The sequence below is a fragment of the Eptatretus burgeri genome, chromosome 10, assembly GCF_056783735.1.
Source record: "Eptatretus burgeri isolate ZD-2024b chromosome 10, Ebu_testis_v1, whole genome shotgun sequence".
In the NCBI taxonomy this organism is placed as follows: Eukaryota; Metazoa; Chordata; class Myxini; order Myxiniformes; family Myxinidae; genus Eptatretus; species Eptatretus burgeri.
The window spans coordinates 31316378-31343212 of record NC_140970.1 but is presented as its reverse complement, the minus strand read 5'-3'; the positions used below and the strand labels follow the sequence as shown (position 1 = coordinate 31343212).

General features: G+C 42.5%; 2 protein-coding genes across 9 annotated transcripts in view; one reads left to right on the top strand and one right to left on the bottom strand.

Moving 5' to 3' along the window:
• Positions 1-24246, top strand: part of LOC147018231 (uncharacterized) — a 91227-nt gene extending 66981 nt beyond the window's left edge. For 3 of the 5 annotated variants that reach the window (XM_085897722.1, XM_085897723.1, XM_085897724.1), the window contains 9 exons: positions 6617-6657; positions 10073-10147; positions 10248-10379; positions 11077-11181; positions 11332-11496; positions 17887-17989; positions 20128-22344; positions 22473-22537; positions 22968-24246. In XM_085897722.1, the coding sequence (XP_085753848.1) occupies positions 6617-6657; positions 10073-10147; positions 10248-10379; positions 11077-11181; positions 11332-11496; positions 17887-17989; positions 20128-22344; positions 22473-22513 (2879 nt within the window). In that variant the 3' untranslated portion in view covers positions 22514-22537; positions 22968-24246. The remainder of the gene's footprint in view (positions 1-6616; positions 6658-10072; positions 10148-10247; positions 10380-11076; positions 11182-11331; positions 11497-17886; positions 17990-20127; positions 22345-22472; positions 22538-22967) is intronic. The other 2 variants (XM_085897726.1, XM_085897721.1) reach the window with 2 other exon arrangements.
• Positions 1-26835, bottom strand: part of LOC147018229 (E3 ubiquitin-protein ligase RNF25-like) — a 237842-nt gene that overhangs the window by 48806 nt on the left and 162201 nt on the right. For 2 of the 4 annotated variants that reach the window (XM_085897730.1, XM_085897731.1), the window contains exon 11: positions 19840-26690. The exons of 1 other annotated variant lie outside the window; for it this stretch is intronic. In XM_085897730.1, the coding sequence (XP_085753856.1) occupies positions 26600-26690 (91 nt within the window). In that variant the 3' untranslated portion in view covers positions 19840-26599. One more of the 4 variants, XM_085897733.1, reaches the window with a different exon arrangement.

The window sequence follows — 26835 nt, the reverse complement described above, 5'->3', positions numbered from 1 at the left end:
GCCTTTTGATGGTGCAGGAAACTGCACTCACTGACATCTTGGCTTCCTTTGCAATTTCTCTCAAGGAAAGACCTATACTTTCAAGGGTTATAATGGTCTGTCTGTCTTCCTTTGTTAATTGTCTTTATCTTGCCATTATGATAATAATACAGTAATCCCCCGTTTATCGCGTGGGTTACGTTCCAAACCCCCTTGCGCTAAGTGAAAATCCGTGATGAATGGATGCCTCCCCAAAAAATTGACTCGTCTGGTCTGGTCGGTTTGGCAGTGATCAGGTTCGAGGTGCCGGAGATCGACTCGTCTGGTCTGGTCAGTTTGGCAGTGATTGGGTTTGAGGTGCCTGAGATCGACTAGTCTGGTCTGGTCGGTTTGGCAGTGATTGGGTGTGAGGTGTCGGAGATCGACTCGTCTGGTCTGATCAGTTTGGCAGTGATTGGGTTTGAGGTGCCTGAGATCGACTAGTCTGGTCTGGTCGGTTTGGCAGTGATTGGGTGTGAGGTGCCGGAGATCGACTCGTCTGGTCTGGTCAGTTTGGCAGTGATTGGGTTTGAGGTGCCGGAGATCGACTCGTCTGGTCTGGTCGGTTTTGAGTTGCTGGGTACGAGCAGTGCTCGTCCAACGGTGACAAACCTTTTTCCTTCCCGAAGCATATCGAGCACCTTAACCTTCTCCTGGAGCGTCAGGACCTTCCTCTGGCGCTTCGGTTCCTTGCCAGAAGCCTGAGAAGGTGCAGGGCGTTTGGGCGGCATCGTGGGGCTTGGAGAAAAAAACGGAGAAAATATTCGAAGTTCACAAGCGAAACTTTGTCTCGTGCATTGTGTGACTGGTAGAGCACCACGCATTATAATTTATATTTTATATATTATTGCCGCGATATACCGGGGGAATCCGCATAAAATATTAGTTAGGTTCCAAGGGAAAACCCGCGATGAACCAGGGCGCGATAGGTGAACCGCGATATAGCAGGGGATGACTGTATACTACTTCCTGCAGTGCAATGTTGACCAAATAATGCTTCAGAGGGTGTAGCAACACAGTCTGTTCCAACACTGTTTTTATACAGAGAGTTTGTAAGTAGTCGACAAAAGTTGGGACACCTGTAGGAATTGTTTGCATCAACTTTCAAGGCTTAATTTACGTCCATTGCTGCAGAAAAGCTGCAGGTGCTGACCCATGACTTGTTCCATGAAAAGGGCCTTTTTTAAGTACTTTGAAATTTACATCATTTTACAGTTTTTGGGAACTTAAAGTTTTTTTTTTTTAACCTCTGGCAGTTTACCGCTTAGCTTTGTACCATTTCAGGTTATTCACTGGACTTGAACTGCTGAAATTTCAGTAAAAACTGGAAAAATGGGAGTGTTCTAAAAGTTTTGACAGGTAGTATACATTACATGACCAAAATCATTTCTGTATGGACCTCGCTTTGTGTAAGGGCACATTGGCATTGTCAGAACCGAAACAGGAAAGGGTCTTCCCCAAACTGTTTCCACAATGTCATTGTCATTGTATGCTGTGTCATTGTATGCTGTGTGGAATGTCATTGTATGCTGTGGCGTTAAGGTTTCCCTTCACTGGAACTAAAAGGCCTAGCCCGAACCATGAAAAATAGCCCTAGGCCATTATTTCTCCTCCACCAAACTTCACAGTTGGCACTATGCGTTCGGGCAGGTCGTAGTGTTCTGGCATCTGCCAAACCCAGATTCGTCTGTCGGACTGCCAGGTGGTGAAACGTGATTCATCACTCCAGAGAACACGTTTCCACTGCTCCAGAGTCCAATGGCGGTGAGCTTTACACCACTCCAGCTGACGTTTTGCATTGCGCATGGTGATCTTAGGCTTGTGTGCAGCTGCTCAGCCATGGAAACCCATTTCATGAAGCTCTCGATGAACAGTGCTTGTGCTGATGTTGCTTCCTGAGTCAGTTTGGAACTCGGTAGTGAGTGTTGCAACCGACGACAGACAATTTTTCTGCGCTACACACTTCAGCACTCGGCGGTCCCGTTCTGTGAGCTTGTGTGGCCTACCACTTCGTAGCTGAGCTATTGTAGCTCCGAGATGCTTCCACTTCACAATAACAGGACTTACAGTTGACCCGGGTCAGCTCCAGCAGGGAAGAAATTTGACAAACTGACTTGTTCGAAAGGTGGCATCCTATGACGGTGCCACGTTGAAAGTCACTGAGCTCTTCAGTACAGCCCATTCTACTGCCAATGTTTGTCTCTGGAGATTGCATGGATGTGTGCTTGATTTTATACACCTGTCAGCAATGGGTGTGGCTGAAATCGCCGAATCTACTAATTACAAGGGGTACTGCATACTTTTGGCTGTGTGTTTGTGTGTGTGTGTGTGTATATGTATATATATATATATATATATATATATATATATATATATATATATATATATATATATATATATATATATATATATATATATATATATATATATATATATATATATATATATATATATATATATATCTCTACGTGCTTTGTAAGTGGGAAAACCTGCAATATCGACAGTGTATCAAATACTTGTTCTCCCCACTGTAACTGATCTATCGGACCTGTATGTTGTGTTCTTATGGCTTCCAGATTCGCAACAATGTGTATATGTATATATATATATATATATATATATATATATATATATATATATATATATATATATATATATATATATATATATATATATATATATATATATATATATATATATATATATATATATACATATATATATATATATATATATATATATATATATAAATATATATATAAATATATATATATATATATATATATATATATATATATATATATATATATATATACATATACACATACATACTGTACGTGCCTTTAATAATCGGTTTAACTCTGCTCTTGTGTGCTTCCCTCATTCCCCAATTATATAACTACTCCGATTGTTAAATGTTTCCGCTCGTTCGCGTCTTTTCCTCCAATGGCTTAGCGTGCTGCGTGTTGGGAAATTAGCCAGGCTGTTGCCGTTGTAACGGGATATTTGGGTCCGACGGACCTCGGTAATCAAACCGCTTGGGTCGCACACGGTTCGAGTATGCTAAGCGGCTCGTTCTGGACGGGTGCCGTCGAGGGTGTGGAGACGCGGTAAATCGCCACGTGGAAATCTAGGTATTTTGAAAATTGGCGAATAACCCTGCACCACGTGGCAGAAATATTGACTCTTCACGGACCGATAAGGGACCCGTACTTTTCCGAAGAGGTATAATCTGAATTCCAGGCGATCGGTCGGGCCAGTAAGAATTCCAGACTCTGCAGCTCCATCTCGTGGTCGTGCTTGTGGCCGACGCCCGGCCCCTCAACAATATATACTGTATTTATTCTAATAGAAGCCCCCCTTCTAATAAAGCCTCCCCCTCTTTGAGAAAATGTTCATGTTTCAAGGGTGTCTAATAATAGCGCCCCTCCCCCTCCCCCGTCACCTGGTGTGAAACAATTGAGACAGCTGAAACCTGCAGAGGGAGCCTGGCCCGCCTGGCCAGGCCGGGACCCGGCTTTGTTGACAGGTGTGTTTGACGGTGTTCAAGTCAGTGTGGTGTCGTATTCTGCATAATTTATACCCCTCCACCTTGACAATACTTGTATCTTCATTATAAAACAAATAAATTATAAAAAAAATTTGTATGTTTGTCGATTTTCTCTAATAAAGGCCCCCTCCCCTCCTTGATCAAACTGGTATTCTAATCAATGCCCAGAGCTTATATTAGAAGAAATACTGTATATATATATATATATATATATATATATATATATATATATATATATATATATATATATATATATATATATATATATATATATATATATATAGATATATATATACACACACATACATATGAAGACCACAAGGGGAAAACCAGAGATGTCACTTTTTTATAAATTTCAGGTTGATTGTACCTGCCAATAGTTGGCAACATAAGGTTTCCTCTCACAATATTACTTTAACAAATAACCAGGGGTGTCACATAATTTATATGGTATAAAGTTTAGCCGTGCAATGAAGAAACAGGTGTTGTCAAAGCTGAACAAGTAGAAACCCAGAGTTGTCAGTACTTTACTCCTGGTTATCTCCCTTTCATTCATGTCAACTGTTCCACCATAATATTCAGAGTTGAGAAACTAAAAAATGAAACGTTGTAAAACTTTCACAGCATAAACTCTGAGCACTACAATAGCCTGTTTGGTTATATCATGGGCTCCGTAGTTGGTGCATATCGTGGTTCAAGCCTGGTCAAACCTTTATTGTGGCTTTTATGGGACCCACGCCGTGGCTTAATGGTTAGCGCGTCTGAGTACCCATCCTCATTCGATGTACCCACCACCCAATCAACCTGCTTAGGTATATGAGGGAGTCACATGAGGTGACTTCGGCTATCGCGGGGGTGGTTTATCCTTGGTTTCCTCCCGGTTTTCCATCATTTTAAGTGGTACGGAGTAAGAAATGGAGAATCCGTCATCATATAAACGAAATACTCTTGAGTATGGCGTTGAACACCAATCAAACAAAAAAATAATGACCGTTTTATGTTGAAAAAAATAATCTGTGATCACCAAAGTCATGTAATGCATGCTAATAACTAACAAGCATGAATTTGCTACACATCCTGGGTTAAAATTGCATGGAAATTATTAAACAAGGGAATAACCAGTGATGTCAGTTTGCAACATTGATTCGTTCTTTGCTCTTAAATTAAATAACACAGAAGCTTGGCAAATGCTACATGCTTAATTTGATCGGCCAATGATCACTCTTCCTTTTACTGGAAAAGAAATCTATATGACAGTTATTAAACAGTCCACCAAAGTCTTGAAACTTTGTTTTTCAGTTTCTTCAAAATTGACTTATCCTGACATCTCTGGTATTCCCCTTGTGATCTTCATATATATATATATATATATATATATATATATATATATATATATATATATATATATATATATATATATATATATGTGTGTACAGTCAACCCCCGCTTCATCGCGGTTCACCTATTACTCCCCCGGTACATCGCGGTAATAATATATAAAATATAAATTATTTAAGCAATAAATTATAACGCGTGGTGCTCGACCAGTCACACAATGCACGAGACAAAGTTTCGCTTGTGAACTTCGAATATTTTCTACGTTTTTTTCTCCAAGCCCCACGATGCCGCCCAAACGCCCTGCACCTTCTAAGGCTTCTGGCAAGGAACCGAAGCACCAGAGGAAGGTCCTGGGACGCTCCAGGAGAAGGTTAAGGTAAAGGTGCTCGATATATGCTTTGGGAAGGAAAAAGGTTTGCCCATACCCAGCACCTCAAAACCGACCAGACCAGACTAGTCGATCTCCGGCACCTCAAACCCAATCACTGCCAAACCGACCAGACCAGACTAGTCGATCTCAGGCACCTCAAACCCAATCACTCCCAAACCGACCAGACCAGACGAGTCGATTTTTTGGGGGGAGGCGTCCATTCATCGCGGATTTCACTTAGCGCGGGGAGGTTTGGAACGTAACCCCCATGAGAAACGGGGGATTACTGTATATATTCATATGCCTGGTGTTGGCTTATTAATGGTCAGGGTGTGTGGGCAATAGCTTGGAATCCGAGGATCCTGAGTTCAAATCCCCCTTGGTTGTTGAATTAATACCAGGTGGGGTTGACTCCCTGTCATCCTTCCGAGGTCGGCAAAATGAGTACCAGCTTGCTGGTATCCTGTGTCGGAGTGGCGACCCGTCCAGGATTGTGTCCTATAGCCAAGAAGACTACTTAGGCAGCACCAATGCTCTGCTTCGAGTATGATCCCGATGGGTGTGTGTGTGTGTGTGTGTGTGTGTGTGTGTGTGTGTGTGTGTGTGTGTGTGTGTGTGTGTGTGTGTGTGTGTGTGTAGATATGTGTATATATATGTATATATATATATATATATGTATATATATATATATATATATATATATATATATATATATATATATATATATATATACATTTTAAAACCTTCAAAAATCTTCTCCAAAACAGCTGAACAGATCAGGGGGAAACTTCACATGCATGTTCCCCCAAGCCTTGGGGATACCAGGGTGTTCATGAATAATTGATGTCACATGGTTTGGCAGCCATATTGGATTGAAGGAAAATATTTAAAAACCTCACTCTTTAGCCACTGCATCAATTGATGTGAAACTTTAAAATTATGATCTAGTAGTGATGGGGAATATATGTTTTTTATTTCAATCTGATCGGACGCCTGGTCTGGCAGCCAGAACTGTTTTAATTTTTTTAATCTGCATTCTTTTTGATGTTTTTTTTTTTTTGAATAAGACTCTTGGCTACGCCTGGTTTGGTTTGAGGCTTGAGTTGTAGCAGTTGAAAGGTGAGTCCAATGCTTTTTGAATAAGGCTCACTTGGCTACTCCTGGATAGGGTAGAGGAAGAGTAATTGAAACCAGAGTTCTATCCATCTTCCTCCTGATGATTTCATCTTTTTCTTTTTTGCTTGTTCTGGTTCTTTCTGATGACTCCTATACAGTACCTATTTTATTTGGTCTTCCATTTGATTTGAATTTAATTTTTTTAATTTCAAATTTGTTGCCAGAAGAGTTGGCTCGCACCAAACCCTTCTCAAGACTGTGCAGGGTAAGTATTCTATGAATACCATCTGGTTACCTCCACCACCGAAGGTGAAGGAGGTTATGTTTTCATCCCTTTCTGTCTGTCTGTCTGTTTGTTTGTGTGCAGGATATCTCAAAAAGTTGTGGATGGATCCGGATGAAATTTTGTGGACAGGTTGGGTGTGTGACAAGGATGAACTGATTATATTTTGGTGAAGATCCAGATCCGGATCCTGCTACTAGAATTTTTAAGTGATTCTTCACCATTGAGAGATCGGGCCAAAAACGATATATAGCACGATATCTCAAAAAATTGTGAACGGATTCAGATGAAACTTGGTTGGCAGGTTGGGTGTGTGACCACGACGCATTGATTCGATTTTGGTGAAGATCCGAGTCCGGGTCCGACTACTTGAATTTTTAAAGTGATTCTTCAGTTGAGAGATAGGGCTCAAAAACGATATGTGGCATGATGTTTCAAAAATGTACTGGGCCAGATATGTTCTCGTGGATCAGGCATTTCAGGGCAGAGGTACGCGCTCTACCGAGTGCCCTTCTGGTTTCTATATGATTTACACCGGGTTCGTAAACCTTAGTTTATAACAAAGTATTGGTGTGTTGTTTTGATGTCCGTTTCTCTTCAGTTCTGGTTATACCAAGTTATTTTCTCCCTAAAGAAGTGTTTGCTGGGTTTTTACATGGTCAACATTGTTGAAATTGTCTCGGGTCTTGTGCCGGCTCCACAAAATATATATTTTTTAAAACGATCTGCAAACACGTTTTCATGTTGCTCAGTGCGAAAAATTAAGAAATTTGATCCCGTGAAAATTTCCACCTTTACAGTAACTGTCCCTCCTGATCACAGGTTGAGAACTTTCTGAAGTTTCACATTCCTATTCAGCTTGTGATAAGTATATTTTACGAACATTATATGCAAGTACACCTACAGCATAAGTAGAAATGTACAGACGGGCTGAGTGGACAAGCACCAAGTAAACAGACAGGAAAGCTGACAAACAGGCTCGATAGGAATAAGTACAGGTGGACAGGACAGGACAGGAGAGGCAAGTCTGTGAGAAAATGTAAAAGATTAGGAAGAGAGGACAACATGAAATAGTGATTCCTCGACGCCTTAAAGGATTGCAGCGGAGAACATGATTAGACAGATTCGGGGAGGCGATTGCACAGTCAATAGAAGAGGGGGACAAAGAGTGGAGGTTAGTAGTTTGCCTAATTCCGGGAGGTTAACAAGATGGTGTTGCTCGTTGAGGTGCAGCCTGGCCATAATCTATAATTTGTTCAAGAGCATTCTTCATACTTAGATATCTGTGATCGCCAAGGGTTCGCCTCCCCCTGCCTTTGGTGATCATTCACAACTTACCCTTGGCCTACAGCCCCTTTCAAAATTTTCACCTTTTGTTGCTTTATAGCCTGGAATGAAGTTGCATTAAATCAGACCTTTTCCAACTTTATTTACACATCGTAACCCACAACTTCCAAGTGAAAAGCAAATTCTACAAATTTCAGAAAATTCATCAAAAATACAAAACTAGAATATCTTGGTTGGATAAGTGCCCCCACCCCCCTTATAATTGCAATTGTAAATTACCTCAGGTGCAATCAATCACCTTCAAAATCACACACCAGGTTAATTGGCCTCCACCTGTGTTAAATTGTAGTGATACTGATAATTTCAGAATAAAATCAGCTGTTCCTATTGGTTTTCTCTGCTGGGTAGTGCATGTCACAGCAAAGACTCAACCATGAGAACCAAGGAGCTTTCAAAAGACCTCCAGGCTAAAGTTGTGGAAAGACACAGATCAGGGGATGGGTATAAAATATTTCAAAGGCCTTCAATACTCTTTGGAGCACAGTCAAGACAATCATTAAGAACTGGAAGGCGTATGGTACCACCAAGACCCTACCTCGATCAGGCCGTCCTTCCAAACTGGATGACCAAGCAAGGAGGAGACCGATCAGAGAGGCCAATGACAACTCTTCAGAGCTTCATGCCTTTATGGAAAAGACTGGTCAGTGTGTGCATGTGACAACAATATTACAAGCACTCCAAGTCTGGCCTGTACAGTCGGGTGGCAAGAAGGAAGCCATTACTCGAAAAAGCCCACATTGAGTCCCGTTTGAGGAATGCAAAAAAACCACTCTGGAAATTCTGCAGCCATGTGGCAAAAAGTTTTCTGGTCTGACGAAACCAATATGGAAATTTTTGGCCTTAATGCAAAACATACCTTTGGTGTAAACGCAATACAGCACATCACCCAAAGAACACCATCCCTACTGTGAAGCATGGTGGTGGCAGCATCATTTTATGGGGATGTTTCTCATCAGGGACTGGGGCACTTGTCAGGATAGAAGGGAAAATGAATGGAACAAAATACAGAAAAATCCAAGAGGAAAACCTGCTGCCCTCTGCAAGAAAGCTGAAATTGGGACTGAAGTTCACCTTTCAGCATGACCACGACTCAAAGCACACAGTCAATGCTACACTGCAGTGGCTAAGGAACAAATGGATAAATGTCCTTGAGTGGCCCAGTCAGAGCCCCGACATAAATCCATTCAAAAATCTGTGGCATAACTTGAACATTGCTGTCGATCAACACTCTTCATGCCACTTGACTGAGCTAGCACAGTTTTTTTTTTTTCAGAAGAATGGGCAAATATTGCCCAATCAAGGTGTGCAAAGTTGATGGAGATGTATCCCAACAGACTCACAGCTGTAATTGCTGTCAAAGGTGCTTCCACCAAGTATTAACTCAGTGGGGTGGACACTTATCCAGCCAAGATATTCTAGTTTTGTATTTTTAATTCATTTTCTGAAATTTGTAGAATTTGTTTTTCACTTTGAAGTTGTGGGTTATGATGTGCAAATAAAGGTGGAAAAAAGTCTGATTTAATGCAATTGAATTCCAGGCTATGAGGCAACAAAAGTTGAAAATTTTGAAAGGGGGTGTAGAGTTTCCATCGGAACTGTAACAGGTCTTGTACCACCACAAGAAAATATAATATTTAATTTGCTGATCACATGTCAAAACATTATGGGTATTTGGTTTTGAGATTTCTTCCTTTTTCGGGAAAGCTCGGTGAAATTTCATATCGAACGCTGACGTGCAAATCTCCATTGTGCCTGAGGTTAAAGTGTATTCTCTCGACCCAATGTTTTCAGATTCATTGGAGGGGTGAAAATGGCATTGCCATTGCGTGATGTTTCGATCATCTTCAGAATTTTTTTTGTTAAGAAAAAAAAGGTTTATTGTGCCTTTGTAAAATATGAAATGCATGAAAAACAACTGAGTGGGGTGAGGGGGATTGTGGGGAAGCAGGGAAGGGGGGTTGTGGGTGGGTGGGCGTATACTGTTTGACGTTCTATATTTTTGCTCCACCTTGTAGAGTTTGACAAGATGACCCTGTGTTTCACGTGACAGGCACGAAAAGCGATAGCACGTGGAGCTGAAGCTGTTATATTTGATGTTTCGAACAACAGCAATGCTGTAGAACAGGTATGGCTGACACATCAACAGGTGTGCTTCGACTCAGATTTTGGAGAGTGGGAGTGCAAATGCAATCTGCGTGTGTAACTTTGTGTGTGTGTGTGCCCAGCTGAGTGTCGAAACGGTCAGGCCTTTGATAAAGCCAGTGCTGTACATACAAGGAGAAGATGCCAAACAACTGCTTGGTATCGTACTACATCGTGCAAGGGCGCGAGTGTTTATCTCACCCAAAGACACTGTGGTAATCCCTCCACAACCTTTTTTGTACTTTTACAATCATGGACTCATCCTGTCCTGATACTATTTTGGCCATATTGCATTTCCTGCCCCTTCCCCAGCACGTCCCCTCTACCTTCCCCCCTCCGCCCTGCATTTTCAAAATAATATAATTAATTTGTGATCAAAAATTGGACTTTATGATATATGATTATGCAATGCATTTGTAAAATGTCAAACAGAAACCAGTTTTGCACCTCGGTTATTTTGGCCATATTGCGGGTACTTTAGAAACTGCACGCACACCTGGTGTCATCACGATTGGAGATTTTGGGTAGTTAAATTTATTTCGGAATGATCCTTCTGTGACACACTGTCCTGTTTTTTTCTTTTCTTCATTCATTACCCCTTTATCCCGAGGAAATGAAATATCAGACTTCCTTAAACTGATATCTGATTATTTTACCCCTCTGTTGTATCTTTACCCTGTGAGATTATGCTCAATCGTTGGATTTATTGACTTCTTTGTTTTGTCATCAAACACCTTCCTTTTATTTAATTTGGGTGGATGTGATCATCTTCTCTAAAACCCATAAAAGCTTTCTTGTTAAATACCTCTAAATTGAAACCTTGGTTCAACAATTGTACAAGAACATCCTGTTTTTTTTCATGTTTGATCATTTTGAAGTTAATAATTAATTTTCTATTATTGATTGTTCCAGTATGGTGGAGTGGACATCATTGTGTTCGTGTCCCTCTTTGCCATTGTCCTCATCGTGTGCCTGCTCTTTTACCTCAAGATGAAACTGAGTCAGCGGAGGAGCCATGTACGTAGATTTCTTCCCCATCCCTCCCTACTCTTTGTGAAAGATGCCTTGTTACCACCATCCTTTCAGTTTGAAATCTTTTTGACACCACATCTCATCCTATTCCCTTTTTTATATCTACACTTCTGCCCACCCCCTCCCTCTCCCCAGACTGAACTGACACGCCTGACCTTGCTGGCCATGGAATCTATGGAAACCAGAAAGTATAGAGCTAAGGGTCGGAGCTGCACTCGGAAGCTGAATCATGATTCTGTTGGATCGCTCAGTAGTGGCTCTGAATGTGCCATATGCTTGGAACATTATACTGATGGAGAGGTACTAATTATAACTGGAATAATTTAATTCCTTACCTTAATCATTTTTATATTTTAGTTTTTGTTTTTATACAGTGGTTGAGGCTCAAGGAAGAGCTGATTGACAGGTCTGTGACATTGACACAGTGAAAGAGCAGAGAGATTTGTAATAAAAGATGTTAGAGAATTGTTCAAGGTACACGTATATCAGCAGCATCAGTAGAAATGTACAGAGAGGCTGAGAGAACCAAGGGGGCTGAGCAGACAGGAAAGCTGACAAACAGGGTAAATAGGAATAAGAACAGGTGGACAGGACACCAGAGGCAAGTCTGTGAGAAAATGTAAAAGATTCTCAAGGAAGAGACGACAACATGAAATAGTGATGCCTCGACGCCTTAAAGGATTGCAGCGGAGAACATGATTGGACAGACTCAGGGATGCGATTGCACAGTCGAAAGAAGAGGGGGACAAACGAGTGGAGGTTGGGAGTTCACCTTAATCTCGGGAGGTTAACAAGTTGGTGTTGCCAGTTGAGGAGGTGCAGCCTGGCCATAATGTATCATTTGATAAAGAGCATTCTACATACTTAGATATCTGCGATCGCCAAGGGTAAGCCTCCCCCGGCCTTTGGTGATCACTCACAACTTATCCTTGGCCCACGATTCCAAATTGCCCACGTTGCCCCCCAAAATAGGTATTTGCTCTCTTCTCAGAAGCTACCCACACAATTTTGATTAAACTTGACCACAACCTTCATCACCCGTGATGTAACAAAGTTTGTTCACAGCATTAAAAAAGGTATGTATTTACTTTCTTCTGCATTACATATTTTGTGGGTCATCCATGCCTACCAGTTGTTCTCTGGTTTTTCTTATCCAGCTGCTACCAGGTGAGTGCCCTGGGGTATTGCCCATATTTTTTGTTAATTTGGTCACAATCTGAAAAGTAGGTCAAGCACACTCATCAGGTGTGCTTCAGTGTCAGGTGCACAATTTCAGTGCAGGTACACGGTTGTGTTGTAAGAACATGGAAAGCTAAGTGGTCTTTGAGATTCTGCAATGGCAAAATTCAGCAATGACAAAAAAACGAGTTCTTTTCTCCAGACCACCATTGAACTTTGACTTTTAAGCTGGAGTAAATGCACCTAGGTCTAGGCTATTTAGAGACTGCAATTTTGTTTCAATCGGACAAATCTTGGTCAAGTTATGGTGAAAATTAACTTGATGGTTAACATAGGCTACATGGCCATGGCCTCACACGGGTGTGAGGGGCATGGCATAAATTCTGAATGTAAGTGTGTACCATGCAGCGATACCTGGTGGTGGTGGTGGCAGAGGGTATTACAATTTCCAAATTTATTTTGCCTACAAAGTGTTACTTATTCACGTTTCTCTTCCCGTGCAAATACATGTATATTTATAAATATAAAAACGAAAAACAGTCAGTCCATCCATGAAGGCGTGTGACTATATGTCTATTAATTACATACTATTTGAACATCAGTTGCACCCTGACTTCACACACATAGTGTATTAATTATGTACTATTGTAATGTACTTTTTGACCCTGTAAACTGCTGAGACCCCTTTGACCGTTGAAGACCCCAAGACCTTAAAAACCCCAAAAGACCCAAATGACCCAAAGTCCTTGAGGATCCAAAAGACCACAAAGACCCAGATGACCCAAAAGACTATTTGAAGTCCCTTTTACCTTTAAGACCCTTTTAACACTTTAGATACCTTGAGATCCCTTTACCCTTTTGACCCGAAGAACCTCTAGACCTTTGCACCGCTGGAGTCACTTTGGACCCCTCAGACCTTAACACCATTTGGACTCCTTATACCCTTCAGAAAGATTAGACAGCTTAGATTCTTGACCATTTAGAGTTTTATACCACTTGGACATACATATATATATATATATATATATATATATATATATATTGTTTAGGATTCAGCGGTGGCGGGATTCGGACGAGTGCATCAATCACTGTCCGTAACCAGTTTGGGTTTTCGCACCCTACTCTCGACAGACAAATGTCACAGCTTCGGTGCCACCCTAACTACCGCCGTCTCCGGGGTTATAACGCCGGCTGGTTCGGCACAATTCTCGGGTTACGCGTCTCGAATCACGATACCAAAATACACCTGCACCTTGCCAGCTGGGGGAATAGACCCCGGTTACAGACTGGTTTTGTCAGAGATCGAGCGGAGTCGACCAGTCTGTAACCATTTTGGTTTTTATATCCAAATCGAGCGGATCGTTCCTCGGCGCAGCACGAATTAATTCAAAGCGGCAACTTCATACGAATCAGCCAGATTTATTGGGGACATCGGGGAACACGACACAAGCAAAGCATTCACAACAATGTTATAATTAATCTATAACGGTTTGTAGCATGGTATTGTGTACACTGTGGTCCTAAATGAGGAGAAAGCTTAGAAATTGAACCCAGTTTTAATAAGATAAACAATCTTAATGTTGTATAATGCCCAAGTGTCTGTGCTTTCAGAAAATATATACTTTGCTATGGGTCCTATGGATATAGTTGCTTACAAAGCATGTTTTTTTTTTATCCAAACACAGGCTATTTTTTCCATTTTTAGGTCATCTCTACCAAGATGACCTAATAAAGCCGGACCAAATGTCTGTCCGTCCGTACGTCCGTCTATCAACAATTTTTCTTTCCGATCTTGATGAAACTTAGTCGATGAGTGTTGCACAACGATATAACTTTTGTCCGGGTTCAAGGTCAGGGTCAAGGTCACGATGTCACGTAAGTTATAAAAATCGCCATTTTCAAAACCTATCTAGTCTGCCATTCTACAAGATATTCGGCAACTGTTTATTGATTATGATTGTAAAAAATATCATCTTGTATCTAACCGGACAAATTTTTGAATTTCCGTCCCGTTTGATTGTCACGTGATCTGGAAGATGGCCAAAAACGCCGATGCGATTCGCAAAGAAGGAAGGAAGGAGAAATGAAAATAAATATAAAACACATTTTTGCCTTTTATATTTATACATTTTTCGCCGAAGGTGCAAAAGTTTCAAAACCCGAAATGTAAACGTCGGCATTTATTTTCAAAATATAATTTCGTGCCCGCCCGCCAAAATTCCGAGTCATCTTTAACCAAACTGCGCAGTTCGAGCTGCGCAGTTCAAGCTGCGCAGTAGTCTTTGGTCATAACTGAACATTGAGAACTTGTGGTATTATAGAGATGACCGTCACCCCCACACGGGGGTTTTTTTATTGCTCATTTTTTAGAAATGGGTTGCATGTATGATTGTATATGTTGTCCAAAATGGTTGAAAATGCATTTTTTGTTTGATATATATCATGATACATAAGAATAGAACAATTCCTCGAAACAGTACATTTCTTATGACCTTCTGCATATCTTGGCACCTTCAAATGTGTAAAATCTTAGATTTTGCAAAATTTCCCCCAGTCATAGTGAAGCTTACAAAATCTTATTCCAGAAATTTGAAATGCATCTGATAGAACATCTTAAATAGCAATTTACTTCTGCAGAAAGTGATGATTTAAAATGGCAAGTTTCAACATGGATCATTACAACATACCAGTTTTTAGGTTCACTTCCATGATTGGGTCAAAAATGTTAGGAAGTACGTAACGGTTTAAAGAAATCTGCACTTTTAATCCTTAGATGTTAGTTTGGTTCATCACAGCATGTATTTCTATGGTTAAGTTTATGTGCTTATATATTTATGACCTGAATGAACACTGATCAATTTGATCAATTAGTTAATTTCATATGACCTTGACCTCTTTGCTCAAGGTGAAATATCAGGTAAACCAAATATTCTCCATATATGTGGTTTCCAATTAGTGCATAATACATATCTAAGCCATCAGACCAATTTTAGAATGATATGAGTGGTTCCTTGATACAGATAATTGATACTCTTTGGGTCTACTTGACCTTGAACCTGTCAGAGCAATAGAAAGAGGAAGAATTAAGCTCTGCCCAAACAGATCCTGAATCCCCATGATGTTGGCTAACAAATGATATGCAAAACTTAATCATACAATGATTTTCATTTTTTGGTCCCCCGTGTCCTAAATGTGGACATAATACCTTGCTACAAGCCTAACCAGTTCTTAACTCGTGAGCTACGGATTACGGGTTTCGAAGGGAACTCTAACGAGATAAACCTTAAACGACATGCAAACAAGACACGGGTAGCATGCAGACAAGACACAGAGTACTTGGTGATGTTTCATGGACGAGAGGAAAGTGTCAAAGGCACGAATGTGACAAGCCGATGACTACGGATTGGAGCGCCCAAGCTCAAACACGCCGCGTGGCAAAATGGCGCTCGTCCATGTATCGCAGCCCTCACGCACACAGCCTCGGCGTGTTCAGACCCCGCAAGGTCAACTGCACCAGAGCGAAAGTTCCACAGTGGTATGCTCCAGCTGGCTTTTCACAAGGTCCAGCATACAAGTCCAGGCCTGGCAATCCCCCGTATACAGTATTCTATTTCCATTGTTGATGCAAAATTTCATTCTGAAAGTCCCAGCCGGCTCCGAGAAAGCTCGGAAATTGGCAGAAAAGGAAGGGGGGAAAATATAAAGTTTCTAAATGGTGGTTTAGTACTCCTCGGGGTTTAAGATACTCTGTGGTACCATTAAAAATGGTGGCACTAATTGTAGAAACAAACCTGAAGAGCAATAAGCCTTCCCCTATCCTCTAGGGTGGGGCTTAACCGGGTGTATAAAAGTAAGGGGGGTGTACAAGTTAAGTGGATTTGTGTGCAAGTTATGCAAATTGTCCTCTCATGATGGTGACATGAAGCACCAATAGCTAATTTGTCCTCGAATGATGGCGACATGAAGCACCAATAGCAGCTAATTTCTGGTCATACTTGAAGTCGTGCCTGTCATCACACTTACTATTTTGTAGATATTCTGTTCACATTTGAGGTTTTAATCTTTGATATTTTCTTCTGGTAATGTAAAAAATATTTTTATCCCTCCGCTGATGAAGTCGCCGGAGGCATTATGTTTTTGCGTTGTCCATCCGTGCTAATTTTCTTTGCAACCGCTTATCCGATTAACACAAAATTTACACCATAGGTGCAACTACTCATGTAGAATGTGTTTATGATAATTATGATGTCATAGGTAAAGTGGTGTGGCAGCCATTTTGGAAAGAGTAAAAGCTTTGGACCTCTATCATCAAAACTGCTCCACTGAAAAAACTGAAACTTGGCACATATGAAGTACTCCCCATGGGAAATGTGATTTTCTTTTGATGATGTCATAGGTGGCTCCGTTATGATGTCATAATTGCATATATTGAATGTTTTATCTGATCAGTATGAAAAATTTTGAGGGTCATCGGGAGAAATTGTATGGGGGGGGGGGATGATTACGTCAACGGTCACGTGGTTTGGCAGACATTTTTAAACATAAAAACCTCCAATCTTCTCCAGAACAGCTTGACAAATCGAGGGGAAACTTCATCCACATGTTCCCCAAACCTTGGGGATATCAGGGTGTTCACGGATAATTAATAGGTCACATGGTCTGGCAGCCATATTGAATTGAACGAAAATCTTTAAAAAAAAATTATTTCCTTTGAACCGCTTCATCAATCGACATGAAAATTCAGAATTATGATCAAGTGGTCACGGGGAATATGTTTTAAATTTCAATCTGATCCAATGCATGGTCTGGAAGCCAGAATTACTGAATATTTTGAGTCCGGATTCAGGGATTTAAATCAAACTTGGTGCAAGTATGTATAATGATGTAGTAATGTGTGTGGAGGCATATCTGGCAACGTAGCCATGTCAAACAGTGCCCTTCTCGTTTTGTAATGTTTTATTTGCTGCTTTATTTTCAGTTGCTTTTGTCAAAAACATAATCATTCATTCACTTCATGCACAGTACCAAGCTCAAGGTTACATCACAACGGGCATGGCTGATTTGATGCCCCCTGTAGGTTCGAGCAGGAATTTGTAATTTGTTCAGGGTGTCGCCAATAACTCGCCCACACTTTAAGAGAGACACCGTGGGATCTTTAGTGTCAACCAACGACCAGTGTGGGCAGATGGCGCACCCAGCTTAATGGCCATCCATGGGACGGCACACACGTTGATGCCTCTACATGCCTGCGAGATGCCAGAATGACAGTTTGTAGCTGGGTTGGGATTCAAACCCAAGCGAGACAGCTCAAAGGGGAGTGTGCATAGCTCTAGGTTATCCTACTTGCCCCATCTTTGTAACACAAGGTCATTGTGAAGCGTTTTTATTTCATTTTTTGTTTAAATGAAAAGAAACTTCTCTCTTCTCTTATTATATCTTTATTATTATTATTTTTTAATGTTAAATATTTGCAAAAAGAAAACTGGCATTTCCTTCTCTCCATTCTCTTAGGAAGTAAGAGTGGTCTCTTGTCGGCACAAGTTCCATCGGCGCTGCGTTGATCCCTGGCTCCTTCGCCAGCGTTCTTGCCCTCGATGCCGATACACCATTCTTGGTATGATAAGCTGCTGTCTGTTTTAAAAAACAAAACACTATGGCTCATTAATTTTTTGTGAAGCCCAAATTAAAAGGAGTAGGGGTGTGTGGGGGGAGCGGGTGGTGGAGGTAGGTGGTGGTGAGGGTGGCTGGAGGGGAATGATGGCTAGGAGAAAAAAGGGAGTGAGCTGATGCTTTGTGTTGCATTATTAGCTTGACTACATAATTTGGTGACAGGTGTTCGAACAAGGAAAAGGTGCACTGTGACCCATTTTAAAAAAAAACATTAAATCTGCTGCTTGTCATTGGAATGATTTTAGATTTGAGACAAATCCAAAACCCAGTTAATGATTGAATATGAGGAAGGGTTGCACCATCACTGACAACTTGAATACTATCGATATGAAGGGGGTGGATTTGTTGCTGCATTGTAATCGCATGGCAGGGTGCTCATATGGGAGCACCGAACAAATTAACCTGACATGCTTAAAGTTGTTCCTCGGTTACTCATTTTCATTTAATTGCACCTCTGGAGCCAAAAAACCATCAGCAGCAACTTCACTGAGAACAAACGTGATGGTTCCTCTTGCTACATATTGTCACCGGTCTGGGTGGTTAAGCTAATCCCCCCAAACCAATTGTGGTGGACGGGCGGTTAACACCAACCAGCCCGGATTGCCGAGCGTTTCTTTGGAGGCAGACACGTGATCCTCAGAGATCATCGTGCACGCGGGAGTGGCATTGGCGGCACTGGCAGAGCGACTGAGGCACATGGAAGCACAGCAGAAGGGGTTTATACTTGAACCCCATGACAAATACATGGACACAGCAACTTAAAATAAACGTGGGGATTTAATGAAAATATAAATATTTACAAGGGTAATTCAAAATGTAATAATAATCGTGAGATAAATTAAAGGCAAAAGTCGAGGCACCTCTACATCCGGACTCTTAATACAGACAAGGGGAAACAAAAGAAAAGCAAATCCTACTTTTATTCTGGCACTCATTTTGGTCCAGAGATGGTCTTTATGGAACTTTGGAATTGAGGGGCTTCGTCCTGTATGGGTAGACGCACCCAAAATGGCGCCAAGCCGCTCTCTCGCAGTGGGAAACGTATGTGAGGTAATTCATGAGCGGTATTCAACGCCAAGGGTCAGAGACCACAGTACGGCTTCCTTGTCGATCACGCTTGCCGATACGCTCTCTCCAGAATGGCGCCGCTCCCTTCGGTAACATACACAAGGCTTTGAGGTCCGTCTCTCACGACCAGCCAAGAGTCGATGGCCAGCTTCTTGCTCCACCATGCGAGCCAATTCACAGCATGTCACGAGAATCGTGCAGCCATTTTGTCGTGCCTAGAGGAGGGCAAAGCAAGATCCTCCGTCCCAACCACGTTCTTCTCACAACTACTACTACTTTGAACCTCACCCTTCTTCCATCTCTGGGCATTGCTTGCTTGCACGAAACCCCGGGAAGGCAGGGCTTCTGCCTGCTTGGCACGTTTGCCTTGCTTGTGGTCATGGTTGTTGTTGGTATCAAAATGCAACTCCTTCATGGCTGGCTTGTAAATGCAAAAACGTAGGAATAGGTCACAGGGGGCAATCACATACTGGGGGGAATTATCCTTTATCCCTCTCTAATTAACACCCCCCCGCCCCCCCCCCCCCCGTGTGGTGACAAGTAACACTTAAGCTCACGGTTTCCCTACTTAATTTGCATCGAATTGTCTCCTACACATCCATGGACGAAGCAACTCTATATGATCCTAACTTTCCGATGAAATACATCCATCTTCCCCCACAACCATAACAATATTGTACATTCCTCAATTTTTCTTTTGTTGAGGAGGAGGAGGAGGAGGAGGAGGAGGAGGAGGAGGAGGAGAGCATTGCTTATAAGCCATTTTTTAATTGAAAATGTCTAGTTGTTTGTAACATATTCACCAGAAATACTACTCCCCAGTGCCATGTGTTGCTGAGTGTTAGTTTGTCATTTGATGACCCATTTACTTCCAGCATCTTATAGGATGCTGAAAAGAAACTGCAAGATACACTTTAAGTGCCAATCTCATTCAAGTACTAACACTTACTCTCTTGAAAGGTGGGTGTGTGACCTAACCCTTCTAACGACTACCTATTTTTTTTTTCTCTCTAGACCTCAGTCGAATTGCAATCCCTCGTCCTGCTGCTCCATCACTTGTGTTTTCTCCTCCCCATCGGACCTTGGCTTCCACCACCGTCACATCCCCTCCAACCATTGCTGCTCCACATCCTTTTGCCCGTCGACTTTTCTATCCTCCAGCCCCTCACATGTTTCTCTCCCATCGCCAAGCTGTTCGCCCTTATGACCAGCAGTGGAATACCACGGGAAGCCGAAGATTCAGGGGTTCCGTTGCTCGTACTCGTTTGCCCCGCAGATGTCGAGGATGTTTTTGTCCTCAATGCCGTGGTGATGGAATACTTGGCAATCGTAGACTTGGCACTCAGCTGTCAAGCCCAAGGCATGATACAGATGTCTCACCTCTTTCATCACCAGCATCAACTTCTTCGGATCGCTCATTATCCTCCTCTGACACTGGAGATGCAAGCCACCAAGGTGTGTATGGCAGTGGTTCAACTCGTCACAGTTCTCCAGGCAGTGATTGTGAGGCATTTGTATTCCGTGGACACAAGCCTACCAATGGCCCCACCGTGGCTATTCTTCCACAACTTTGCAGTGCTTGTCAGAATACTGCACCAAGCATTGAACACCCATTACTACCTGCTGCAATAGCCATGACTACACAAGCAACCCCTCGCTGCCTCCACCACCACCACCACCATGAAGATGTGGGCCATAGGGAAAATAGTCACCATAATGATGGAAGTAGAAGAGAATGGAGCCATCATTATGGAACTATGCTGCGAGATTGGACAAACAGTGCCTGCAATGATAGCCATAATTGTGGATTTGAGTCCAAAGTTTGCTGGGAGTGCAAAAGACACCAAGGGGATAGGGTTTTTCACAGTCGCAGCCAAACTGAAAATAGCATTTATGGCCAATGGGAAATCTGTTTGGATGCATGTGCAGAGTCTAATTCATGTCAGGGTGGGGTTTCCCTGAGAGATGTGGGGCATCTGACGCAAGGCTTTCAGGAAGGCACGAGGGACATTGAGGGTGGTGCAAGGCATGTGGGGTATGTTGATGGGGGTATGAGATACGGGCACATTGAGAGGGGTGTCAGGAACATTGGAAATGTTGGGGGTGCGTGCTACATGGGGAATGTCACGAGGGATGCAAGGCACATGGTGGAAGTTGAGGGGGTTGTGGAGCATGTTGAGGGCAGTGCGAAGCAGGTGGAGCATGTTGAGGGCAGTGCGAAGCAGGTGGGGCACGTTGATGGCAGTGCGAAGCAGGTGGGGCATGCTGAGGGCAGTGCGAAGCAAGTGGGGCACATTGAGGGCAGTGCAAAGCACATGGGGCACGTTGAGGGCAGTGCAGGAAACATTGAGGTCTGTGCGAAGCATGTGGGGCACGTTGACGGCGGTGCGAGGCATGTGGGGCACGTTGACGGCGGTGCTAGGCACGTTGATGGCGGTGCGAGGCACGTTAGGCACGTTGGGCACATCGGCGGTGCTCGGCACGTTCACGGCGGTGCGAGGCACGTTAGGCACGTTGGGCACGTTGACGGCGGTGCGAGGCACGTTGGGCACGTTTATGGCGGTGCGAAGCACGTTGGGCACGTTGACGGCGGTGCGAAGCACGTTGGGCACGTTGACGGCGGTGCGAGGAACGTTGGGCACGTTGACGGTGGTGCGAGGCACATTGGGCACATTGACAGCGGTGCGAGGCACGTTGGGCACGTTGACGGCGGTGCGAGGAACCCGGGGAACGTTGACGGCAGTGCGAGGAACCTGGGGCGCGTTGACGGCGGTGCGAGGCACCCGGGGAACGTTGACGGCGGTGCGATGAACCCGGGGCACGTTGACGGCGGTGTGGGGAACGATGACTGCGGTGCGAGGCATGTGGGGCACGATGACGGCGGTGCGAGGCACGTGGGGAACGATGACAGCGGTGCGAGGCACACTGGAGACACAGGGACCCTTGGGGACGACGTGAGGCATACCGTGGAGCTCGATGGGGTAGAGAGGAGTGCCGGGGTCCTCGGTGGTGTGGAGAGAAATGCCAGAGACATCAATGGGGTAGAGAGGAGCTCCAGGAACATTGTTGGGGTAGAGAGGGGTGTTGGGGACATCGATGGGATAGCGAGGCACATGAAGTATGTCGACTGGGTCGAAAGGAGCACATGGTACGCTGAGGGGGCTAACAAAACAAAAAATGTACTCGAAGAGGACGTGTGGGTGCCTTTGGAAATGCCTTTACTACTTCAAGGTGAGATTACTTGATTAAATCCTGTGCATTGGTTTTTCAAAAATCAGTCGTAAGAATGCTAAACCTTTTTTTTTTTAATCCCCTCCCCCCTCACCTCTTCATTACTGCTAATTTTTCTCTCTCTCTAGCTCCCCGACTTTCACCGTCCATTTGTGAACACTACGTATGAGGAATCTCTTTTTCGTTACTGAAAGTGAGAACCGCAAGTTGAGCAGTTGCCCACCATCATCTCGATGTTTGCAATTTTATGGACAATTATTTGTTTTTGAAATCAATGTTTGAGTTGAGAGATGAGTTGCTGCTCAGAAATGTTTATATCCTCTTGAGGGAGATGACATAAGAATGTGTTCACGTTCCTGGTTAACCACGTTCTTGTAACTGTTGACTGTAAGTGCCTGGATTTGAAACCCTGACCAATTGTCCTTTTTTTGTGATTTTACTTTTTGGCAGTGGAACAATGTCAGGAAATGTTTGATCGCAATGTTCTTAAAAATTCCAAGTTGTATATTGAAAGTCTGTCATCAGTCATTTTTAAAGAAATGATTGCGAAACTTAAATTTGAGTTGCAGTTTATGCATGAGGGCCGTTACGAATGTAATGCTTTTTTTTTTTTTTCTTTTCAGGTATGCCTCGTCGGAAAGCAATAAAATTCCTCCTGAAAGAATGTTTCTCAACTGATCACAAGCGGCACTGCGATCAGTGAAATGACGACGACACTAAATGGCTGCTAACTTTTGAAGTGCGTGCAAAGTAGAGCACTGAAGTACATCTTGTTGATGTTGAGGTGCATCTGAGAAAATGTATGCAGTCGCTCTACCCGCTGATGTGAGCATAGGTGGTGGGCAAAGTATTAAACTCAGACGAGTCACACAGCTCTTGCCGTGCCATGGCAGAAACACCAGAAGAAAAAGCACCAAGTGGATCTCATTCGAAACAATCGACTGATCACCAAAATATTTGTGTAAAGCAACATATTGGTAAGCCAGCAGTCGTAAGTGTTGGTGAGGATCTTCAGGTATTCTCAAATCTGTGCTCAGGTACCTCAAATGCTGAATGATGTCCATTCAGATTTTCGGAACACTACTGAACTTCCTGAAACTTTTGAAGCTGAATGCGAGGCATTTCTCACGCATAATCACAGGAAACGAGGCATGGGTTCACCATTTCCAACCAGACACTGTGTGTCAAATCAATCACCATGAAATATATTCAAGATTCAACCCGAGGCCAGAAACGTGATGGCCACTGTGTTCTGCGGCTGAAGGAAGGTTATTGACCTTATGCCAAAGGGTGCCCCGATAAACCCTCTGCTGTATGAGATTGAAAAAAACACATACTGAGAGCTGCCCCCACCGGGACATGTCAGAGTGTTTGTTCAGTAAAACCCGGCCAGGCCACACACCAATTTGCGTACCACTGAGCCAATCATGTCGTTTGGGTGGATTGTGCTGTCCCACTCTGTGTACAGCTTGGATTTTGTACTTTCAGAATGCCATCTCTTTGGCTAACTGAAGGTTGCATTGTGTGGACACCACCACAAAGGTGACGATGATGTGAAGGAGGCTATCAGCAATTGGCTAAGCAAGGCGGTGTACCGTGTGAGCAAGCATGCCTTCGTTCAATCGTGCCAAGCGTGCATTTATAGTGATGGCAACTATGTGGAAAGATAACCAGATATTCAGCAATGACTCCATGAAGTTCCCTTCAAGCTTCATGAATTTCCAAAAGGACATTTAACGTGATACGAAATGAGGCATTACTTTTGTACCGACCCTTGTACATGGTTAGATAACTTTATACTAATGATGCCAAAGTTTTTGGAACAAAGGCAGTGCGTGTCGAGATTGTAAGATGCATTTTAAAAGGGATTTATATTTAATAATTAAAAGAACTTGTGTAACATCTTTGCATTTTTGTGTTTCTCCTGAAAGTTTCCTTGTGAATTGATTTTAGCTGAAAAGGAAATTCGAGTGGATTGTAACTCCAGTGCAAACAGAAGATTTGGAGATATTGATAAATGAATTCGGTGTAACACATACTGTCAGGGTGTACTCGATCCAAATTACTCAGAATCGTTTTTCTCTTAAATATTGTTAAAATGAGACTTAAAAAAGTCCCCTTAAAAATGATCTTGCAGTTGTTCCAAATGGGCTTTGTCCTTCAGATGCTGAGATCACGAGTGGTAAGTACCAAATCCGTATCCATCGACATGCTCACCTCAAATGCCCTGCAACTCGGTTGTTTCACTCAAGTGTTCGTTCTGCTCTGTCATAACAGATTGCTCTGGTCTTCAATGGTGTTAATTTCATGGAGTGTTTATTGTAGGATTTAAGGTTGAGGAGGTTGGCTTTTGGGCAAGAAACGACACAAGCTTGACCAAAGGTCGTTGAGGGTCCCTCCCGTGTTCTACCTGAGCATACCTTCAGTCGCTCCATACATTTAGCAGCTTCTTCCCATCCATACACTACATCTCTCCCTCAGATTAAGACACAGGTATTCTAGTTTCTTTCCTTGTACTACATCACTTTGCAACTCTTTACCTGCATCCTGCTCCCCTCAATCCTAACCTATCTCGGTTTAAGAGGATTATAAGGCCATTTATTTTCTTTTTAATATCTATACTTTCCTTTGTGTATCCCCCCACCTTTGGCTTTGTGATGGCTGAAATTCCATTTAAAAACTATAGGGGGAGCACTTGGTAGAGTGCAAAACCTCCGCCGCCAATACTGCTTGGTCACTCAAGTGAACCTGATATCCTATTCATTCAATTTGACGTCAACAGTGCTCAGAGTTATAGTTTGCAACTTTCCCTTTTACATAATCAATTCATTCGTCATAACTAGATTCCTTGAGACAGAAATTGATTTTACGTGGGTATATCCACCTGAAGTTCCAAAATCAGCCGCAATTATAATTTTGGCATGTTTTTTGTTGGAAATCACTTATAACATGTAGAAATGCAAAAAAAAAAAAAAAATCGAAATTTTGTTAAAAATAGTTGCAAAATTTTTTTTTTCCTCTAACAATTTTTTTTTGGGGAGGGGGGGGGTTGGAAATCACTTAAAACATGTAGAAATGCATATAAAAAAAAATTTCAAATATTTTTTCAAAATGGCCACCATAGCGGCCTTATTGGATTTTGGACCAAGTCCAAAATCTAATGGCATGATCCTTGGACCATACCTAATCCCTCCACCAAGTTTCGTCGAAATCCGTCAAGGAGTTTTTCCATAATACTGTTCACAAACAAACAAACAAGGGGATGAAAACAGTAACCTCCGATCTTCGATGGCGGAGGTTAAAAATATATATCCAAAGTATTCTTTCTTCATGGACTTGAGATTAACATTCGTTTCTTCTGACAAACCTTTGAAGGCAGTGCATTTGTGCTGAAGTTCTTGCTCTCGATGGAATTAAACCAAGAAAGTAAGGAAGACTTCGAAAGAAGATGCCCCCTCAAAAATAGACCAATATATATCGACATAGAAGGTAATCCAAGAACGGGGTTTTTCTACTTCTGCCAAAGTATCTTCTGCTGTCGTGCCAAATCCCAAGACATGAGAAATCTCATTGCAATCGGTGAAAGGCTTGTGCTGCGGCGATTGATTGAAATACCCTCGTATTGAATGTGTTGAAGGAAAGTTGCTGATCAGTTTGTCATTCCATCATGTAGGGCTCCACATTAACTTTTAAGGTACCCAACTGTGCATCTGTTTTTGGTAATTTAGTTGTTTTTGTGGGGGTCCAAAGTCAAATTTTGGGTGCACCCACCACCCCCACCCAAAAGAAAACAATAAAAAGAAAACTTAGTTTCTACAATGTTTGAGTTTGAAAAAATGGATGTTTATGCATACGCTGATCATTGAACTGCAGTCCATTTGATAATTAAGTGCTTCTAAATTTGGCGACACTTCATCGTACGGTGTCCTATATTTCATATACCTCGTTGCTCCGATCATGGAAATCATAAATTTGAGGTCAAAATTGATGTTCGTTATGTGATTTTGAGGGTGTCCCAATCAGGCATCCAAAGCCCAACCACTTATAAATATTGGGTGACCAATGCTAAAACGAGATGCCCCAAGCATCATCAAGCCCTGCATTATGTAGCAGGATGGTTCACGAAATAATTACTGACACAACAGGAGCAGCTCTTCAAAAGGTAAGTTGGAGTTTTTAATGTTTATTTCATCAGTAAATTATTGATCCATCCATCCATCCATCGGGACCAAACTCTGCAGAGCATTGGTGCTGCCTAAGCAGTCTCCTTGGCTATTGGACACAATCCTGGACGGGTTGCCACTCCGACACAGGATACCGGCAAGCTGGCACTCATTTTGCTGACCCTGGAAGGATGACAGGCAGAGTCAACCCCACCTGGTATTAATTCAACAACTGAGTGGGATTTGAACTCAGGATCCTGGAATCCCAAACCCACCACCCTAACCATTAAACCAACACAAGGGCATAAAGTCATAGTGCTGTGCAATT